This window comes from Homarus americanus, unplaced genomic scaffold (assembly GCF_018991925.1).
Source record: "Homarus americanus isolate GMGI-L3 unplaced genomic scaffold, GMGI_Hamer_2.0 scaffold11302, whole genome shotgun sequence".
NCBI lineage: Eukaryota > Metazoa > Arthropoda > Malacostraca > Decapoda > Nephropidae > Homarus > Homarus americanus.
In genome coordinates this window covers 963,489-985,988 of record NW_024736744.1, presented here as the reverse complement: position 1 = coordinate 985,988, position 22,500 = coordinate 963,489, and the positions used below count along the sequence as shown (strand labels likewise).

Below are 22,500 nucleotides of genomic sequence, written 5' to 3'. Positions count from 1 at the left end.
CTTTGTCTTATGTTTCCCCATCACTCCCTTCCTCCTGCCCATCAGATGAACCAGGTACCCATCAGCTGAGCCGCCTACCCATCAGATAAACCAACAATCCATCAGAAAAGAGAACGACCTATGATACCTATAATTTTCACCCCATCAGGTTTTATTTCCCCATCACTCACTCCCTCATGCCCATCAGGTGAGCGGACTGCCCATCAGGAACGAGGACCAGCACGCGGGAGAGGTTGCTTCCATGTCTCTTCATCTCCTGGACGCCATCAGGAGGTTTAAGATCCGACACAGGCCGAGTGATACTCTCAAACTGCGCATCGGTCTCCATTCTGGTGAGTCCCAGTTTGTGTGAGTCATTATGGTGAGTCATTCTGGTGAGTCCCTGCTTGTGTGAGTCATTATGGTGAGTCCCTGCTTGTGTGAGTCATTATGGTGAGTCCCCGCTTGTGTGAGTCATTATGGTGAGTCATTCTGGTGAGTCCCTGCTTGTGTGAGTCATTATGGTGAGTCCCCGCTTGTGTGAGTCATTATGGTGAGTCATTCTCATGAGTCCCCGCTTGTGTTGATATTATAGTGTATTACAGCTTAGAGTCTTTTCAGCGCGTAGACAGACAGACAGACAGACAGACAGACAGACAGAGAGATAGATAGATAGATAGATAGATAGATAGATAGATAGATAGATAGATAGATAGATAGGTTTATTGACCACAAAAACTTGTTAATTATCTCACTTCCTGTTCAGTTGTATAGTTTACAGGTGAAGCTTCATCTATAGCCACACGGAACAAAATATCTAACCCAACACCTTTCTCGCTTGACTTTCATCAGTATTTCTCCTTGTCTTGTCCTGTAATATTGCAAGAGTTGAGTTCTGTGTGACACTACCTCAGTAAGTTTGTCTTAGGGCGATTTCTCTTACTCACGCAGGGTATCCCAACCTTTTCCTCACTGTGCCCCCCGACAAGATATGATAGCCTCCGTTGCCCCCATTTACAGCTGGATATGAGATTTTAATATTTTACTATTTAATTAATATCAGTAGTACAGTACCAGTAGCTACAGTAACAGCATAAAACAGAACGCTGCCTCACAAGAAAACACTACGAAAGGTTCCAAGTCATGGATATGTGAAAAATATAAACCTCTGTTTTGTCCGCAGTAAATGCAGTGGAATTATAATCTCAGAAAAATAAACTCAACTCGACAACAACTCACGTTATCAAAACTAGGGACTAAGTGCATGCGCGTAAAACTTACACAAATGCAAAGGAATAGTCAAAAAGTTAATTAAAAACTCCATTTTTGTTGCCATTTGGGGTATCCATGGTTGAGTCACAGTCAAGGTACAGCGGAGGTCATTTTCCACATGTAGCCGAATAGGCTGTGTCGATTTGATGCTGAACAGCGTTGAAAAACCATCTTCGCGGAAATAGGTACACGAGAATGGCAGAGGCACCCGGATAGCTATTTTGTTGATATCAGGAACTATTGCCACCCAAAACTCCGTCAGGATCTTCTCTTCGAATGTGTTTTTGGCAAATGAATCCTTTCGGAGCTCAGGAATTCATCTTACATTGTCTCCGGTGTTTTCTCCACACGAAGGTTGACAGAAAAAGGATCCCTCATTATTTTGGCTCATCGTCTACATATGAACAAAATGTCGCTTTTTCAGTACAAGATCAGGCCACACTAACGCTGTGCTAGTATACTGCATTACTCTTCAACTTTTATTTAAATTTCATTATTGATTAGTATCATTAGCTCTGGCACTCTACTATGAGGATCATTTTATTATTAACTCACATGGTTCAAATACTTTCATGGCCCCCTGTATGATACTGCCACCACCTGTATGATACTGCCACCACCTGTATGATACTGTCACCACCTGTATGATACTGTCACCACCTGTATGATACTGTCACCACCTGTATGATACTGTCACCACCTGTATGATAATGTCACCACCTGGGAATAGCTCCACAGGCAGTTTAGGCCTACAGCTATCGGGGAGTGGGTCTAGCTTACGTTTTGAAAGATACAGCAGTCAGGGAAAAAGTCCTATCACTCCTCCGAGTCCCATCCGTGAACCCTGAAACTCATGAACCTGTGAACCCGAAGCAGTAGACAGTGATGTATTATTCTATTCATAAATGCTTCGGGTTCACGAGTCTGAATCCCGGGGTTCGTAGAGCAGCAGAAGTATAGCGACAGAACTTTTGACCGTGATAGTCCCGCCGTCGAGTATCACACTGTGTACACTTCTTCCTGGCTCTCCTCCCAGGCCCGGTGTGTGCTGGCGTGGTTGGTCTCAAGATGCCTCGCTATTGTCTCTTCGGCGATACTGTCAACACTGCCTCGCGTATGGAGTCGACTGGCCAAGGTGAGCTACTTTAATACAGCTAGCAAGTCGTTCCTCTCTCTCTCTCTCTCTCTCTCTCTCTCTCTCTCTCTCCCTCCCTCCCTCCAAGTATGTTTCTAAATCTTTGTATTTCTTTCAGTTCATCATTAATCAATACATTGTTATATAATTAGTTGTGTTTATGATATTTTAGATATGTTTAACTTGGAAACTTTACTTAGTCTATGTTATGAAAACAAAATACTTACAAAAATCACTTATAATTCTTCTTCTTTTTTTTAACTTAATCTCAATTTTTACCCACAGGAAATATTAAAGATAATCTCGGTTATATTAAAATGAAGTTACATTATAAAGAAAGTAACCCTAACCTAACCTAACTTAACCTAACATTTAATTACTCTGTAAGTATCTATCCCTTACGGCGAGGATGAAGTGTATAAATGGAACTCAGGGTTGACTAAAGGTGATATAACAAAGATACTTAACATGAAAACAAAAGAATGGAGGAACTATATCAGACCAAGAGCGAAGACTTAGGAAGATTAGATTTAGGCCTGAGAGAAGGAAACAGTTGGTGTGGAAATAAGAGTTGTGGCTGAGTGGAACAAATTACCCAACAGAATCATTTTCTGGAACAATCTTGTCCTCAGTATTCTAGTAAGAGTGACCTACAATATCAGGTTCAGGTAATTCATCTCTAAATTAAGCCGATTCTAGTCAATCAGAGGTCAGGTTATCAACATTTCAAACTGAGAGGCTGTAGACTTGAGGTCACGGGAGCTGTGATCACATGCCAAGTACCGCGGCCACTGACACTAGATTATAGGAGACATAACCAGTGATATAGGATTATGGAATTATGAGATTATATTCTAAAGTTGAACCTAAAACCTTAACTGCCTGAGTATTAAACCGTACTTACCAAAGTGAGCAATAATAATCTGACATTATTTGCTTATTGTAACATAATTTATCTAAATGTTGGTTGTATTTTGTGTAAACCTCGGAGCTTGGTACCAGTGTGTGTGTGTGTGTGTGTGTGTGTGTGTGTGTGTGTGTGTGTGTGTGTGTGTGTGTGTGACGCCTACTGCCATGGGAAATATTGACAGTTGTAGTGAAATGTTAGCAAAGTGCAGTGATCGCTATCGGGTCAGTGTGATGACAAACTAAGATTCATTACTTGCACACACACACACACACACACACACACATGATGCCACGATGTATTATTTTGTGTTGTCAATCTATAAATGTCCTGCATTGTCAATTAACACCGTCTAGAATGCTTTTGGCTATGTTGCTTCACTTGTTACTTGTGTATAAATAAAATAGTACATTTTTCCAAGCCAAAATTCATTACTTTTTCTTATATTTTTTTCTGCGACTTTCATCTGTGATTTTTTTTTCTGTAAATTTTTCCTTTGAATTTTCCTGTAACTTTTTTGTTATTTCTTTCTGACATTTTTGTAACATTTTCCTGTATTTTTTTCCCTGGGACTTTTTGTTTCCATTCAGTAATTCTCCATATAGCTATACAGTAAACCGCTTGACGATGAGAATAGTTCCAAACAATATCTTGAGTAAGGTTCATGAGGTGAGGACCCCAAACACCGTGATACAGGGATGATTGATGGTCCACCTGCCACCACCTGCCAAGCACCTGCCTCGCTGTGAACTCCTTGGAGATATACGACCATTTTCACGCCAGGTGTCTTGACGATACTCCAATAATATTTTTTTTTCTATCGAAGCAACGTAATGTATGAAAGACTAATGGAACCTTTAGTAAATTACATTAATATTAGACACCCTAGCTTATTTCACCTGGTAATGCAACACCTTCACATAATATTTTAATGTTCTATAACCTAACCTAACCTAACCCCTCAGGTAGTGTTAGGGTGTTTTATAATCAGGTCAAATAAGCTGGAGTTTCTAATCTTCCTGTGATACTATTTAGTTACACCAAGACCGGGAATATTATAGCACTTTATTCTCCCTGTTATCACAGTGGCCATCAACAGAATACAGAGAATAACAACAATAATACGCAAACAAAATACAAATATGTATTTAATATTTAAACAGCAAATAATTATAAACAACTGCAAATTATATGTTTTACTAATCAGGGTCAGACAGATTAGCAACGATGACAACACGCAGCAGTTAATTATCATAATACCCAATAAAGTTAATTAATTATGCTGATGTATTGTTTTAGCATCATTGTGTATAATTAACAAACATCAATGATAATTAACTCAATAATCTCTCGCCCACAGCAGCTCTAGAGGGTCTTGTGTCTGGACCTAATGTACAAATAATTACATAAGGACGTAAGAATGGAAGTAGCTCCAGCTAGCCTGTTAACCCGTACTATATAGGCAGCCCCAACCCCTATCGCTCATACTGTATACCCATCCAACCTATGTTTAAAGCTACCCAGTGTGTTCGAGTTAATGATGATGTTTGGTAACTTGTTCCACTCATCCACTACTCTATTTCCGAACCAATGTTTACCTATCTCGCGCCTAAATTTAAAACCATTGTTATGAATTCGTTCCTGGTTGCATAGTGTGAGTACCTTTGTTATATCACTATACTGTATATCATTTCCATTTATATACCTCCATCTACTTTGCTGCCACTCTACGTCTCTCGAGGGAGTGTAAATCCAGATGCTTTAATCTGTCTCTGTACTCAAGGTTCCTAATGCCCGGGATTAGCCTTGCCATCTTCTTTTGAATGCTTTCTATGGATTCAATGTCCATTCTGTATTACGGTGACCAAAACTACACCGCTTAATCCAAGTGAGATCTCACATACGCGAAATATAGTTTAAGAACAACCTCGCTTGTCTTGTAACTAACACTCCTTTGTATGAACCCAAGTACAGTACCTTGAAAGTGTTATAACAATCCTAGAGTCTTCCTTGTATCACCCTCACTTACAGCACGGCCAGACCTTGTTAAAGTTACTGAAATGCCACTGGGAAAAACTGACACAGGAATAAAAAGTACAACTGCCACACTAGGAAAAATAGCACGACTGTCAAACGAGGAAAAAAAGACATTTTTTTCCTGCATTCTAGTCCAACAGTGGCTAGACAGCTCCCTCATAGTCCCACACCGGTCGCTGATGGGAACACACTCTCACCAAGGGAACGCATAACTATTGTTTCCAGTAAATAACTATACACATACAGTACAGTATATATGTATAGTAAAGTATTGCCATATCAAGACATTATAATTTGACTAATAATTTTAACAACACTTAATTTTTAAATAAAAATTAAATTATACCTCATAAATCCGCTTCGTATTTTGTTATTCTAATTTTGGTTCTTTGTATTTTATTTTCCGATAAAACTGTAAGGAAATATTGTGGGATTTTTTTTGTATATTACCAAAAGGTTTTTCTTCATTATACAGTAATTGTAATATTATTTTATTTAGTAATATCTTAGTTTATATTTGTGCTCTTTATTATATTTCCTTATTTACTCTCTTTATCCTATCTCCCTATTTATATATTTGTCCTATCTCCCTATCAAATTCCACTTATCTATTTCCCTGTTTCCTGTCTTTAGTCTATCTCCCTATTTCCTTTCTTTTGTTCCTTGTATTTCTCCTTTTCTTTATATCTTCTTTCTATCTCATTTCACATTCACTTATCTCATCTTGTTTCATTTAGTCTCTCTCTCTCTACCACCTCTTTATCCCCCATCATCTGTTGTCTCTTCTAATCTTTCATTATCTCTTGTTATTTCTTCTCATATAACGTTATTTCCTATTAATCTCCTATCAATCAGTGGATGACGGACACGATTATGATGTGGTATACCTCGACTTAAGCAGAGCCTTCGACAGGGTCCCCCACGAAAGACTAATACGAAAAGTGGAGGCTCATGGAATTGGAGGAGATATTTTAAAATGGATTAGGGCTTGGTTACGGGACAGGAAACGAGTGAGCATTAACGGCACTAAATCCGATTGGGGTAACGTCAATAGTGGAGTACCCCAAGGCTCAGTATTTGGACCATTACTATTTATTATATACATAAACGACATAGATATAGACGTAGACAGCAACATAAGTAAATTTGATGACGACACTAAAATAGGGCGTATAATTAAATCTGACGAGGACTCCGCAAAACTACAGGAAGATCTAAACGTATTTTTCGCAAGGTCTGAAAAACGGCAGATGAAATTTAATGTGGGCAAATGTAAAGTACTTAGTCTAGGAGATGTAAATAGAGAAACCAGATATCGGATGAACAACATTCTTATAGAGAAATCCAACTGTGAGAAAGATTTAGGAGTAATGATAAGTAGGAATCTTAAACCAAGACAACAATGTGTATTTGCTCGAAACAAGGCTAATAAAGTACTTGGGTTCAAACAAAGGAGTGTTAGTTACAAGACTAGCGAGGTCACCCTAAAACTATATCTTGGGCTTGTGAGACCTCACTTGGAATATGCAGTTCAATTCTGGTCACAGTACTACAGAATGGATATAGAATCCCTAGAAAGAATTCAGAGGAGAATGACAAGACTAATCTCGGGCATTAGGAACCTTGAGTACAGAGACTGGTTAAAGCATCTTAATTTGCAATCAAATTATCCAACCAGGAGCAAACTCGTAACAATGGTTTTAAATTAGACAAAATTAGATTTAGGTGCGAGATAGGTAAGCATTGGTTTGAAAATAGAGTAATGGACGAGTGGAACAAGTTACCAAACATCATCATTAACTCGAACACACTGGGTAGCTTCAAATAAAGATTAGACTGATATATGAGCGATAAGGGTTGGTGTGAACAGGGCTGCCTAGCATGAGTCATTAGGCCTGCTGTAGTTTCCTCCATTCTTATGTTCTTATCTTTTATCTCCCGTTCCCTTTTATTACCTTCCATGATCACCATTAATTCCCATTATCTTCCATTTTATCTCTGTCTCTCATTATATCTGTGTCTCATTACCTCTCTGTATCTCATTATCTCTCTGTGTCTGTCATTATTTCTCTGTGTCTCTCACAATCTCTGTGTCTGTCTTTATCTCTGTATCTCATTAACTGTCTCATTATATCTGTGTCTTACATTATCTCTCTCATTATCTGTCTGTCTCTCTCATTACTTCTCTGTGTCTCTCATTATCTCTGTGTCTCTCATTATATCTCTGTTTCTCATCGGCAGCTCTAAGGATCCATTGTTCCTGTACGTGTCGGGATATCTTGGCGAAAGTGGGCGGTTACGTGCTAGAGGAACGAGGTCAGGTCAAGGTCAAAGGCAAGGGTGAAATGACCACTTACTGGCTTGCGGGTAAGTCAATTGTCCAAGGAGTTTAGGTCAGTGTTAAGGTCAGGTCAGAGCTTAAGGTCAAGGAGGTCAGGTAAGTGTCAATGGTAGTTGAGGCAAGAAGGTCAGGTCAGTGTCAAGGGTAGGTGAGGTCAAGGAGGTCAGGTCAGTGTCAATGGTAGGTGAGGCTCAAGGAGGTCAGGTCAGTGTCAAGGGTAAGTAAGGTCAAGAAGGTCAGGTCAGTGTCAAGGGTAGGTGAGGTCAAGGAAGTCAGGTCAGTATCAATGGTACATGAGGTCAAGAAGGTTAGGTCAGTGTCAAAGGTAGGTCAGATCAAGAAGGTCAGGTCAGTGTCAAGGGAATGTGAGGTCAATAAGGTCAGGTCAGTGTCAAGGGTAGGTGAGGTCTAGAAGGTCAGGTCATTGTCAAGGGTTAATGAGGTCAAGAAGGTCAGAGTAGATACGTCAGATTATTATCAGGAATAAGAGCAGAGGTAACAGGTCAGATTAAGATTATGTGAAGGTAGGGCAAGGATTAGTGGAGTGTGTGTGTGTGTATGTGTGTGTGTGTAATAATAATAATAATAATAATAATTAACGGTTTATTGAAAGAGCATGGCAGCCGGAAGGCTGAAAATATACAATTACATAATTGGGGAATGTTTCTCTTGATTTACAAATGATGTGCAAGTAACATAAGTGTGTGTGTGTGTGTACTTCTATAAGTATATCAATAATATTGTGTTACATCAAAATCGATTATATCTTCTTGTCATTCAATAAACAAATTCATCTTGTGATCAATTGTTATGGTAATTTCTTCTCCTCCCTCACACTCAGGTGAGGACCCAGAGCGTAAGCGTCGTCGCGAGCGGTCCCGCCGTCAGCGAGGGCTACAGGGGTTGACGCTGGCCAAAAACGGGTGTGTGGGAGGCTTGCGAGGCTCCCTAAGGTGTGGCCGAGGCAAGACTTCTCCTCTCCCTCGAACTCTCAGCCTAGAGTCTCCCAAACGCCTCAGGTTCTTCATGTCTGAAGAGCTGACGACCCGGAAACTGAGCGAGGAGGTGCCGCCAGAGGGGTCACCTCCTCTCCCAGCCTCGCCTGCCTCCGACGATTGTACGGTGCGGCGCGTAACCCTCGAGGTCAAAAGAAACTCCTGTCCCTGCATCAAGGAGCACCGCGAGCAGACACGGGCGGGGCGGACCCAGGCCCAGATGGCACCCCCTGGTAACAGCAGCCCACATCTGTCTACCCTGGAGTTGGTCACATCTCCTGTGTCGTCAGTCGCTGGCTCTGGAGACGACGAGACGTTGGCAGCCAGCTGTAAGACTTCCGTTAGCGAGGTGGGTGGATCGCGGCCCTCCAGTTTTGTAGAGAGCACGGGGGACCCCGCACCGCCCACCCCAAGTGATCTTCCACCCAACCTCACACGTGACATGGCGCTGCGCTCTACCACGTCACTTCAAGCGCACCAGGATGTGGCTCACAAAAACACCTCCGACTTAGAATTGACGTTAACAGTACCTGTCGTCCCCAGCAGTATGGGCGGCAGACCCAGCAGTGTTAATAGTAGTGGTCCCGGGGGTGTGGCGAAGGGACGCTACTCCCTGTCTAGTGGTGGTAATGGCAGATGGCGCTCACACAGCTTGGTCTCGCACACTGGCCGACGGGGCAGTGCGGCAGACAGTGACTCCTTAATGGCTGGGATATCGTCGGCAGCAGCGGAGGGGAACGAAGGGAGGGCAGCCCGGCTGCGTTATTGTAGTAAACAGGACATTTGCTCGTCCTCAGCTGAGTGTGAGGAGTCCGCCCCTCTCCTGGCCAGTGTCGTCAACTATAGAGTTATAAATGAGGTGCACAAGCTTCCTGAGAGAGAAACTCCAGTGTGATGGTAATGAGCCCACAGTCTCGAATTGGTTAAGGGAGGGTGTGTCGTGAAGGACGGTGTGTGGCAAGACAAGGTAAACCATTCTTGTAAATAAAAGTGTCTGGACAAAGAAACACAAAACAATTGTGTTATGGGGTTCATGACGTTCCATGGACGTGAATACTGTATAAGAAAAGGGGAGTAAAACTAAGCTGGTGGGTCATTGGAGATGTTAGAACAAAATCTCACAAGACCAGTGAACCAGTTAGTGCTCCTGGCCGACAACACTGATACCCTTCTAAAGCCAGCAGACTGGAGGCAGCCACAAGACTGTATACAATAGTCTGTCCCTGGCATTCTCCGTGTTATCTTCAGTGATACACACAGATAAAAAATTATAAGACTATTTCAAAGTTGTGTCGTACTTGGGTATTCACATGGCGGTCTATTCAGGCACAGAACGTTTAGTGTGTGTGTGTGTGTGTGTGTGTGTGTGTGTGCGTGTGCTAGTCCTACACATCTTCACAGAAAACAATCAATCTTAACTTGTGAAATAAAATGGAAGCCAACAAATTAAGAATAACTTAACCCGAGTCAGACACAATATAGCGCTTCGTGTTCACTTACCTTCCGCCGGTATTAGTTGATGTGAAAAACCTAATATTCTTTATGTGTGATAATTCTGGTGCTTCCCGGTGAGGCAGTTTTGTTGGTTTCTGTGACGAAGGAAACATATAGTAGCCGAAGTTGTTTATCAAAGTGAGGTGATCCCGAGTCTCTTATTCAAGGCATGAGGTGACTTCAAGCACACACACTCACGAAACATCTTCACAGTGTTGTATAATCGAATCAGAAAGTAAACATCCCATCACTGACACCATCATTAGTACCATAACATTCGCCCTTCTAAACTAATATCTGTAATTTCAATTGGCATTACAATATGAACATTTGACATAAAACATAAAAAATAATTCATTGTTAATTTCGGATTGGTTGGCAACCTTTGCAACAACAACAACAGATACGCTTAGATCATTAACAAACACTACTAGGATTTCCATGGGTGAAATACTGAGACGTGAGGATGAATTGATACTGATGTTATAATAATGACTTGTCTGGTGCGTCGCTGAACAGGATTAATGGTGAATGTTGAGGCAGACTGTGGCGCCCTCGTAGACCTGAACACGACATATACTGTCCACCATTACCTGGCTGTATCCATCGTCCTGGGTCCCATCCGTCGTCCTGGGTCTCATACGTCGTCCTGGGTCTCATACGTCGTCCTGGGTCCCATACGTCGTCCTGGGTCCCATACGTCGTCCTGGGTCCCATACGTCGTCCTGGGTCCCATACGTCGTCCTGGGTCCCATTCGTCGTCCTGGGTCCCATACGTCGTCCTGGTCCCATCGTCGTCCTGGGTCCCATTCGTCGTCCTGGGTCCCATCCGTCGTCTGGGTCCCATACGTCGTCCTGGGTCCCATCCGTCGTCCTGGGTCTCATACGTCATCTTGGGTCCCATACGTCGTCCTGGGTCCCATACGTCGTCCTGGGTCCCATACGTCGTCCTGGGTCCCATACGTCGTCCTGGGTCCCATTCGTCGTCCTGGGTCCCATACACAGGCAGGTGATTGGCAAGATCAGCACGAAGGGAATGTCCTGTATGGAAGATATAAGATAGAAATGACAACAAAGAGACCTGCTTCTGTTTACAATTTTCTCGTCATAACACAACTGCTGACTGTGAGTGTCTGAAAGGTGATGTGAAAGGACAATAAACAATGGAATCAGAAAGAATAACCATAATATATCTACCAACAAACCTTCTTTTGTATTTTTTTGTGTTTTTTTTTTCCACGTGATATATAGACATAATAAAACTTAACGGAGCACATGTGTTACCTAAATCATTCTTCTATTGTCAGTTGTTGGCTGTAAGTGTGAGAGAAGAGGAGGTGTGGTGAATACAAGAAAGGGAAAGTGTGTGTCAGATGGAGGTGTACATCATGTCTCTCTCTCTCTCTCTCTCTCTCTCTCTCTCTCTCTCTCTCTCTCTCTCTCTCTCCATATTTACATTGATGGTGCTTATACACTGTTTACTATACGTGTCATATCGCTCACTCTATACACACACACACACGGCTTTGCTGGCTTGTCATACATGTCCCCTTGGTTGCCATACATGTCCCCTTGGTTGCCATGCATGTCCCCTTGGTTGTCATACATGTCCCCTTGGTTGCCATACATGTCCCCTTGGTTGTCATACATGTCCCCTTGGTTGCCATGCATGTCCCCTTGGTTGCCATACATGTCCCCTTGGTTGCCATACATGTCCCCTTGGTTGCCATACATGTCACCTTGGCGCTTTACGACCTTCTGCTCCCAACTCAAATTAAGGTCAATTTTACGTGGGTGTTATGAGTAGCGAAATACATACCTGTTTTCAGTTCTGAGACTGTGAGGCTGTATTAACAAACCAATTCAATTATCATAACTAACATACAGTGAAACCTCTATTTAACAGACTGTATGGAGAGAAAAGTCCGTTTTATCGAAGATCCGTTAGATATGAAACCTCCATCGACTGAACTATAATAGAGATTAAAGTCCGTTATATCGAGGTATCACAATACATAACTTTCAAGACACGTGTTACACATAAAACAATCTTCAATTACCTCACGTTTTTTTTCCTCTCTCAATCTCTGTACATACATACATACATGCATACATACATACATACATACATGCATACATACATACATACATACATACATACATACATACATACATACATACATGCATACATACATACATACATACATAGACGGTTTAAAACAATAGACAAAAATAAACAAACTATTTTACTGGCATTATATTGTTACGAGATCTTAGCTTAGTATCGATAAATATAGTAATTTATAAATGATTCGTGTTGTTTTAGTATCCTTAATAAAGTGTATGTAAAGAGTTAACATATTGTAGACCAGGTAAATTATTGGGTGACATGCAGGTTGTCTTAGGGGCGGGTCCAGGAATTTCCGAAGAGGGGGGGGGGGTCCAAATATAGAGGAGGAGGGATACAGGTAAGGGAGGTACAGGTGTATGAAAGGGGGTTATAGGTGTATGAAAGGGGTTTATAGGTGTATGCAAAGGGGGTACAGGTGTGGGGAAGGGGTACAGGTGTATGTAGGGGGTACAGGTGTATAGGGGGTACAGGTGTATGAAAGGGGGGTACAGAAGTATGAAAGGGGTATAGGTGTGTGAAAGGGGGTACAGGTGTGTGAAAAGGGAGGTACAGAAGTATGAAAGGGGATACAGGTGTAAGAAAGAGGTATAGGTGTGTGTAGGGGGTACAGGTGTATGAAAGGGGTGGGGGGTAATTTTTCTGTTGTAATACAAACATTCAAACGAAATATCTACAGGGTGGGTTTATGTAAAACAATATTCTGAGACACCCTGTATATACGTACTGATGTGTGAGGTCAAGCAAATTACCAAATTATCTGTCAATAGGATTGGATTAATTATGAAATCAAATGTAAACAAGAGCTTAAACCTTATTAAGAGCACAAAATAACCCTTATTTACTCCTTGACATAATAACTACTGAGCGCTACATGTTGGAGAGGGAGTGTGTCAAGTCACCCACAAAAGCGCCTCTCATCCTGAACCACGAACCCCGAGATTCAGACTCGTGAATCCGAAGCATTTATGGGCAGAATAATGTATCAGTGTCTTCTGCTTCGGGTTCAAGAGTCTGAATCTCGGGGTTCGTGGACCAGCAGAAGAAGCTACAGGCCTTTTGTATGTGACTGTACAACGTGACTATTGAAGGTTGAGAGTTATTAAACTGTGGAAATATTGGACAAGTTGGTGTTAAGTGAGCAGGGAACAGAGTACTGCTTGAGGTCTTGATGCCTGCAGGGAGCAAACAACACGACCAGATCTGCTGCAGTTCATCCTCATTGCTGCGATCCAAAGGCTAAACCAGATCCCTTCAGTGTAGTTTATTTCCCGCCTCCTTTACAGGTTTTCGGCGCTCGGCTCACTCAAAGAGTCCCGGCTATATCTTACCATTTCGTAATGGCTAGCTGTGTGTAAAGGAATACTTGAAGAGCAATTCAACTTGTCATAGCCTCCCACCTCATGACAGACGACAGATCAGTTTATGTCCTTCCCTGGTGAGTGAATACGTTCTAGAAGTAAATAATCTTAACTGTTGATTTTAGTTTCACTTTACGATTTTTGCGCCCTTTTAAAATGCGACTAAACCCTCATACCATGTGTAATTGTCCTACTTTAGCATTCTCTGATCGCTGGCCGTACTGGTCGGACGTGTCAGCCTTGTACTCTGCGAGAACACTGTTGATTTTCACTGGCTGCCTAAGGTTTGCACCATGCCTGGGGCAAGTGGTGGGCAGAAACCTGTGAATGATTTGGCTGGAGAAGAAAGGATTGCACTACTGAACAGCATAGAAAACGACCTGCGGCTTTCAAGTAGCGAATCGGAAGCAGATGACCTGCGGCCAACAACAATGGAGGTGACAGACAGTTTTGAAGAGGTGATTAGTAAAAAGGAAAAGAAGAGGAGGCGAGAGTTGGCGAAGAAAAGTGAAGGAAGTGATAGTGATGAGATCATGAATGATAGGAAGAAGAGGACTACACACAGAAGAAAGCAGAAAGAATTCAACTGGGAATAAAACACAGCAGGTTGGTCGAATGGATCATCGTGAAAGTACCAATGTGCCGAACATCCCGGGTGGTGGAAACAGCTCAGGTAGGAGGAGGTTGAACTTTACAAGTGATTCACACATGTCATTCTATGAGCGGTTGCTGTGGGCTGCTACACTGGGAAGAGAGCATAAAATGGTTGAACCCTGCTTAAGGAAGGTGGTAATAATTCCTATCTGACTGTAGCTGGGGATGAGGCGGAGGTATTGTTAACGTCTATGTACATCCTCAAAGTTTGGGTATTGATGACATGCCTGAGTGCTTATTAATGATGCTAGTGTTATGGCTGGTGATATTAATGCTAGACACGAAGTCCTGGGTACTATGGGACCCAGCAACATTAATGGAAGGAGATGGTTACACTTCTTGGAGGAGTTGGATGATATTGAAATATCGGGGAATCATCAGCCTACCCACATACATGGAGGAAGGTTAGATCATGCAGTATGTTAGGGATTATGCTGACATAGTTAGGGATTTTCTTAGTTATCATTTTGCATTACGAATTACTGTACATGTTAACAAAATACAGAAGTTAATTAAGCAGAAAAGTTATTGGTTGTGGGAAGACAAAAAACAGGAGCTGATTACTACTATACAGGATAGATATACAGATTATGAACCAAAGGAGGTTGATGATTTATTACATATTATTGATTCTGTTTTGGGAGGGAAATGGCGCAGGTATACCTATTTTAAAGATGGTTTATATCAGTACTATACGTTCAGTTAGTGACTATACAGCTCCCATCCTTATAATGTACAGTAAGAAAGTTATTCAAAAGCTTGAAGTAATACACAACGAGGCCATGAGAATTGTTTTATGTTGTCAACGGAACACTAGAATTGAAATAATGAGACTGGAGTTAGATCTACCAAACAGAGTAAAGGAACCTGCTGTAGCCGCTACTCTTAGGACCATTAGGAGAGGAGGAGATAATAGGTTGACCCGTACAATATTTTGCTTAAATGAAAAAACAGATCTTGTCAATGTGTCCAAGTATGGAGTAGATAAATAATGGATTTCACTACAAACTTATTTAAGGTTGAGACCATGGCAGGAAGGATGCATTGCCGTAGATATTTTACAGCTTGAGGGGAAAAAAGATGATTGGCATCCCAGTTATTTACGAAATGTCTTTTTAGAGAAAATAAATAGTTTTACCAGGCGAAACACTGTACATATATATTATGATTGATCAGTATTAATGGGGAAAAGCAAGAAGAAAAGTGATTGCCATATGTAGGGAGAGTTTTCAGCACTATTTGTATGTCTTACAAAACACCAATGTAACTTACGGGACTAACTTACCATCTGTTGACACTGTTATAATGAGACTAAGATTGGGATACAACATTAGGATGTGAACAAATGTCACCATACAGGAACAGTGAGATCACTACTTTAAAGAAACAAGTTTGTTGGATGATTAATAATGGAAAATTTAAAGTAATTCTTGCAAAGTATAAAAATTTTGCTCCAAGGATTTGACATTTACCTTTGTGTAGGATTACATTATCTGTTCTTTTAATGTAGTACAGTGTTCATGCCAAAATAAACTATTTCATTGATGTAAAAATATTATTGTATTAACATTTATAACTTTTTGTAAACCCCAGAAGAGGACGACAAAGGTGAGGGTGGGAGCAGTGTACTACCCTGTCCTGTTGATGTAATAGTTTTATGGTCAATAAAGTATTTCAACTTCTACTTCTACTTTAGCGATCCTTTACCAGGGTTAGTAAGGAACTTAAGAAAAGAGGGAAAATAATGTTCAAAATATGGCAGCTTTAGGGGAATATACAGTAAGGTAACATACAATAGGCTACAGATACAGATATACTGTATATATAAGAAACATGCTTACTTGCTTATGGCAGTCTGTCGACATACGGAACATATAGGTAGCAGCGCATGTGCAGTACGACCCTGTACCCCGCTGACATGTCAATACAACATGTCTATACAGAATGTTGGGTTTAAATCTTAAGCTGTAAATTATTTTTTTTAATGGAATGAAAAAATAATAACGCACAAGGAAGCCAAAAGTTAATACCTCAACTCAACAACCTGGACGGTGTCTTTATCCTGAAGCGTCCACGTGGTAAGAGGTAAGTGTCTAGCTGGTGTCTTTAAATCAACTTTACCCTTATTTTGTTTGATTTTTCAATGAATATCTAATGATGATATATTATTATTTTTTCAATTAACATGAACTACATTTTTCCTTACGCTTGATAATGTAAAGTGAATTATGACACCGAAGTCAATTCTACAGTCAAGCATCGAGAGTCAACCACTGACCCTTGTGTGTGTGGGTAACACCTACCCAGTGAGTCAGTACTCACTAACATTGTTGTTGTTGTTGACTTGTGCTCCCGGGTGTGTGTTGTCCAGGACTTTAGCGACGAACAGTGGTCACCGTGTTTCTGTCAGGTACATTATATACAGGGTTATTAATTTTTTGTTTGAGTGAACGGGTGATAGTCGTTATTTTGGCTCTCGCTTTGCTGGGCATGCCATTTAAGGACTGTCTTAGTTGACTGTCACCTTTCCGCAAATACACTTGAATTTAGTGTAAACAAAAATGCAGAGAGGCGAAGATCTATACAAATGCAGGACTCGAATATGGAGTGTACCTACAGTTTGTTTGGATGACTTTTTCTTGATTGTTATTTAGGTAATCCTTCTTAAGAGCCCTTATGGGGAGTGGTCTGGACTCTAGATGCTGGAGGAGGAGAGGGGGGAGAGACGTGGACTTCCCATTGGATATGTTTGTGACTGAGGTATTGTACCCTTCCAGTCTCTTATATGTTTGGTAAGAATTTTCGTCACTCGATTATTGGTAGGTGTGACTGATGATGGTGAAAATGATGGCTGGGCAATCTGCGAGCCGTGTGATCACCCACACTACAAGACCTGGTAGTGAAAGTGGCTTGTTCCCGCTTCCCAGTTTGCTGTGTACGTGAGGCGAGCCACTGGTAGGGTGTGTCCTCTGTTCGTCTTTCCTGACAATGACACGAAAGTCATGTACTGTACATTTATTTGCTCGCCTGTCTGACAACTGTATATTTTCAAGTTAACAAATATCGAAGTCACATGTTTTTCCACGCTATTGTGCCATGGTAATCTTATGGTAGTGGATTTATATAGTTAAGAGATCATTTAAACCTGTTTTAACATTGCTCTTCTGGATAAGCTTCGCTCGACTGAATGGTTTTCCAGGTGAGCAGTTGGTTTGTTTCCTTCATCTTACTCAGTGGTGTGTGTTTCTAACTTTGATTTCAGGAGATCCTCCTCCTCGTCTAATTTGGGGCATCAGGTGGGTAATTGGTCTGGTAAGAGCACTACACCTGGTGGGGAGGTAAGAAGCGTCTGTGTCACCTGTTTTTTTTATTCTGGTCAGGTCATTTAGTTTTTGTCTGAGACTTACGTCAGTGGTAGTACATGAATGTCTCTCCTCTGGTGGTTGTTGTCAGTCTGGGAGTTGTGAAGAGGAGACGTGGCCGGTCCGGGGAACACTGGGTGGCGGGTTATGGGGGTTGAGGAGGGTGGTCGGGGCTAGAGGTTTACTGATTTACTTGTGCAGTTACAACGTGTTATGTATAAAGCAAGGATATGAATACGTTGGGCAAAACACAAATTATGCTTAGAATGTTTTACTGCACATTGGGGTGATATCCCCTTGTGCTACAGGTGTGACCGATATTTATTCATTTATTTATTTGTTTATTTATTTTATACAACTCTCGCGTAATCTAGGAGTGACAGAAGGGCGGGCTGAAGTCTCAATAGGGTGACTTTCCTGGTCCATTACGTAATGGATGAATTTGATTCTATTTATATTACCATCAAATTATTCATATGTAATTTGCAATGAAAACACGCTGAAGAAGCTGCCAAATTACGTTTATTAAAAATAACATTAATGTGTGAATGTTAATGGTAAGTCAGTCGGCAGCAGTTCCACCTGTTGGAAGCATTTCCTGTTTGGTTATAGTCTTAATACAGTCAACTCATGTCGTTTATTCATGGAGTGGTTCACACTTGGTCTCGTGTACAGGTTGATCAGTAGTCGTAGCCTCGCACGGGTCCCTCTCTTATGGTTGTGTGCAGGTTAACGCTCAGCAAGGCACCATAAATATGTAATTTATTATTATTCAACATTACATAATGACATAAGAATGGAGGAAACTACAGCTGGCCTATTGGCCCATACTGGGCAGTCCCATTTACACCTAACCCCTATTGCTCATATATCCATCCAACCTATGTTTGAAGCTATCCAGCGTATTCGAGTTAATGATGATGTTTGGTAACTTGTTCCACTCATCCACTACTCTATTTCCACACCAATGTTTACCTATCTCGCGCCTAAATCTAAATTTGTCCAATTTAAGACCATTGTTACGAGTTCGCTCCTGGCTGCTTAGTTTGAGTACCTTTGTTATATCACCTTTGTTTAGCCCTGACTTCCATGAAGGTTATTATATAAATGCATATAAAGATTTGTTTTTAAAAGTAGCTGTGTTTGGAGACCTCTGCGTCTTGCTAAAACATGATAGTAATTGTAGAGAGCAGAGCCTTTACACCTCATTAGTACCACACCCTCCTCTCTCCCCAAGCTGTGGGAGTTGAGAAATTTGTATCTGAAGGTTCCAAGTGTTCCCTGAAGAAGGCAGTGAAGATTCATAACCTACAGTATCCACTAATATTCCTTAACTATGACGTTTATGAAAGTCTTTAAAAAAAATTCAATTATAAGATTCAACGAGCATTATGAACATGGCAGCCAAAGTGTTAGGAGTTTGTGACAATGGCTATTCGATCTTTTATCTCGTTTGCCACCAGCTCAAACTTATTACATATTTAAGCAATGTTAATACTTGATATGCTTCTTTGTTTACATATGCTCTGAATATTGACTGACGTGGCCTGTGAACTAGCCTCCCCAAGGTCAAACATGGGGGGCGGGGGGGGTATTTCTGTCTTTATGATGATGATAGTGATTATCGTCACATGATATTTATGCTCCTGAAGTATAATGAAATAATATTCTAATCTTCACTGATATTAAGGTGATGTAAATTTAGAAGTAGCAGTAAGTGCCCAGTGAGTGACCTGCTCCCCTTCCCTCCACACACACATTATTCGGACTGTATTTTTTAACTTTAGTGTCAGGTCGTAGTACAATTTTAGGAATGCATAATTAAAAAAAAATAGAGCGATACCTTAAGAAACTGTGAGGGAACTGCTGACTCTTTCATTACATAATGCTCGTTTGCTTCTTGTTCTTTCATCAGAGCAGCCCATGTTCCTGACACTAAGGTTTAAGAATACGACCCATTGACAAAGATAGTGGCTGGCTGGACGTGGTATTACTTTTAATTTACAAGAGGGAATGAAGCTGTAAACTATGTGCATAAATGCAAACTTACAATTGAAATAATATCTTGTTCATGATAACATATTTTTTTCCTTCATACTAGAAGCAGGAAGATACTCAATCAATGTCCAGTAATAAAATATCGAAATATTTGTAGATAACAAATCACGAGCATAATTATGTAAACGATGTGGATTGATATTGCATTTCACACACTGCTTGTACTGTATATGCACTGAAATGACTGACATATTTATTGCCAAAAGAGATTACAAGGAAGATAATGCATAGTGCAACTGTATCGTTAGTGTCAAAATATCATTGCAATAATATATCAAGGTTGTTTGTTAGTATACATGCATGAAAGGTAATATATGTAACACGGTAAATTAAACCTAAAATAACAACCTTACTGATGGGAGTGAACACGGAACTATGGTTTACACAAAGGACACAACCCTAGCTAATTGGCAGATAGAAAAATGTCCTTATGGATTGTTTTGGAAAATATGCCTAGATCCTCATAGATTGTTGATACAATGTTAATAATTGGTTACTGGGGTTGTAGTCTATCATTACTTTGTGTTGAGTTAGGGTGAGTCAGGTTATAGTGTTGTGGTTCGCCAGGATTTAGTTGTAACTTAATATTGGAATTGAATATTTTGATTTTTTTTAACGGGAATTAGCCCAATTTGTTTCGTTGGTATCACGAAACTGGAATTACTTGAAATCATAAAGTTGACGGGTTGGCATTTTTTTTTGTCCAATGTCAAAAGATTGTCATTTCGTTCCAATGGGAATGATTCCATGTGTCATGCATTAAACTTGTTAGCACAAAGCATTGGAATATTTACAATTATACTGTAGGATCATGTTTAAGCTTAGCCGTCTCCTAACTTGCCTACATGCTCAGCAGCAATAGTATTAAATACAGCCTGTATATGATTAGTTTTCATATTCTTGGGAACAATTTGTGCAAACGAATTTTCGTATTATTTCTGCGAAGCATTTGTCACGCTGGGGATGAATCCTGATGGAGGCTTTTTGTGATACTGAATGACTACTGCATCTCATAGATTATCAAGTATTGTACTCTGCATGACAGTATCCTACACTTTCCATTAAGCAATGCAGCATACAGTATCTAATTGCATTTCAAAATTGTTTGAATGGAAGAGGTAACCAATCCTCCCATTCTATGCATTGGATTAACAATATGTTAAAGAATCTCTAGGATTTTACAGTTGGTCCTAGAAACCTGATTCGAGAGCATAAATTTTCGGGAATTTGGGAATAGTGATTTACACTAATACATTTGTGGTAGAACTGCAGATCCTTAGGTAATACGCGAAGGAAACCTACGAGACCCTTCTCCATCACAGTTAAGAATTTTACCATTGCTACACTCTCAAAACTCTGAAATATTACTTGTGATTGCTATTTAATAATTATAAGTGAGTAGTCTATGCACTGATTCAATGGCATACCCTGTGTAATCAGATAACAAAGGGATTACAGTAGATTTAACCCTTTAAACCCCAGGTGACATTCCCGAACATTCTTAATTTTTGCGGCATATTTTGTATGTCTAGGCGGGAGGAAATACTTTGTATGGGATATTTGTCTAATTGACAACTCAACTCATGTGTAATCTTTGTCTCAAGACTAGTGCCTCATGGTCAGTTGTCCACCAGCTTTTGTGAAGGATTCATGTCCTTAGACTTCTCGTGACCGATCTGTCCTCCACATCTAAGCATAAACAAAGACATTTGCTTGACTGTAGTGCTGTTTGTCAAGAGATGGTTAATTTGAGTGCCATTGATACTCATATCGTATCGGGTGACAAAGAGAAGGTTGGGGATGAAACGGAACCCAGGTGATGTCGAGTTAGCTGAGGCACAGTGATAGGCCTACAGACAATGGCATTCTCTCCACCTCCCCACCCCGCCAGCCACAGTGAGCCATGGTGCAAAGATTTGGCGACTTGGTGCAAGGAGTGTGGAGTTGTCTTGTGCATTCCATGTTACAAAGACTTTCACACGTTCAAGAACTTCTAAATTCAGTAGAAGTACATGTAAATAATGCATATATTTGAAAATGGTGATAAGAAAATAGTGATAAGTTTTGTGTTGCTTCAATGTTCCTACTGTTCAATACTTTATAGTTCTTTTAAGGAAAATAGAAATATTTTGTGTTTTGTTGTAGCTATGAGATAAAAATATAATTTAAAAGTGCCTTCAAGTAAGAACTGTGTGTTGTAAGTGCGTAACATCACTTCCCATTCGCTCTGGATTGTGCACAGCAGCTTCAAACAAGACATCTTTCTTCACTCCACACTGCTCATCAATACTCCAGACAACTCTCCAACCATGCTACAATGAAAGTTGAATGTAAGTACATTCTTTTGGTATTTTTCTTATATTGATTAACCAATTTATAAGGTGATAATGGACTATTTTTAAAATGTGTTTTTCCCAAAATATGTCCACATGGCGAGATTCGGCAGGTCTTATGACATTGTCCCAACTGAATTGGGACTCCTGAGAGACTGGAGGCGTGGGTTTGCATCCCACCGCTGCCACCAGTGTAATGGGGGATTTATATAGAAAGTATAGATATAGGTATTTAGTTGTAGGATTGTAAAGTGAGTAGGTTTGGTAGTGTGGCCTGTTAGTTAGCTTCAGTACAACTATTTATTATTCACTCAATGATACAGACATATTAATGGTACATTATATTTACGTTACTAGACATTATATTTACGTTACTAGACACTGACTCTCGGACATAAGAATGAAATGGATACACTTCCTACCATAAGTACCTCACCCCTGGAT

At 40.6% G+C, this 22,500-nt stretch overlaps 1 protein-coding gene across 1 annotated transcript in view; it reads left to right on the top strand.

Annotated features, from left to right (window-relative positions):
* Positions 1-10,934, top strand: part of LOC121872434 (guanylate cyclase 32E-like) — a 120,185-nt gene extending 109,251 nt beyond the window's left edge. The window contains 4 exon segments of the mRNA XM_042375192.1: positions 188-332; positions 2,288-2,386; positions 7,572-7,697; positions 8,513-10,934. Of these exon segments, the coding sequence (XP_042231126.1) occupies positions 188-332; positions 2,288-2,386; positions 7,572-7,697; positions 8,513-9,561 (1,419 nt within the window). The 3' untranslated portion in view covers positions 9,562-10,934.
* The last annotated feature ends 11,566 nt before the right edge of the window (positions 10,935-22,500 follow it).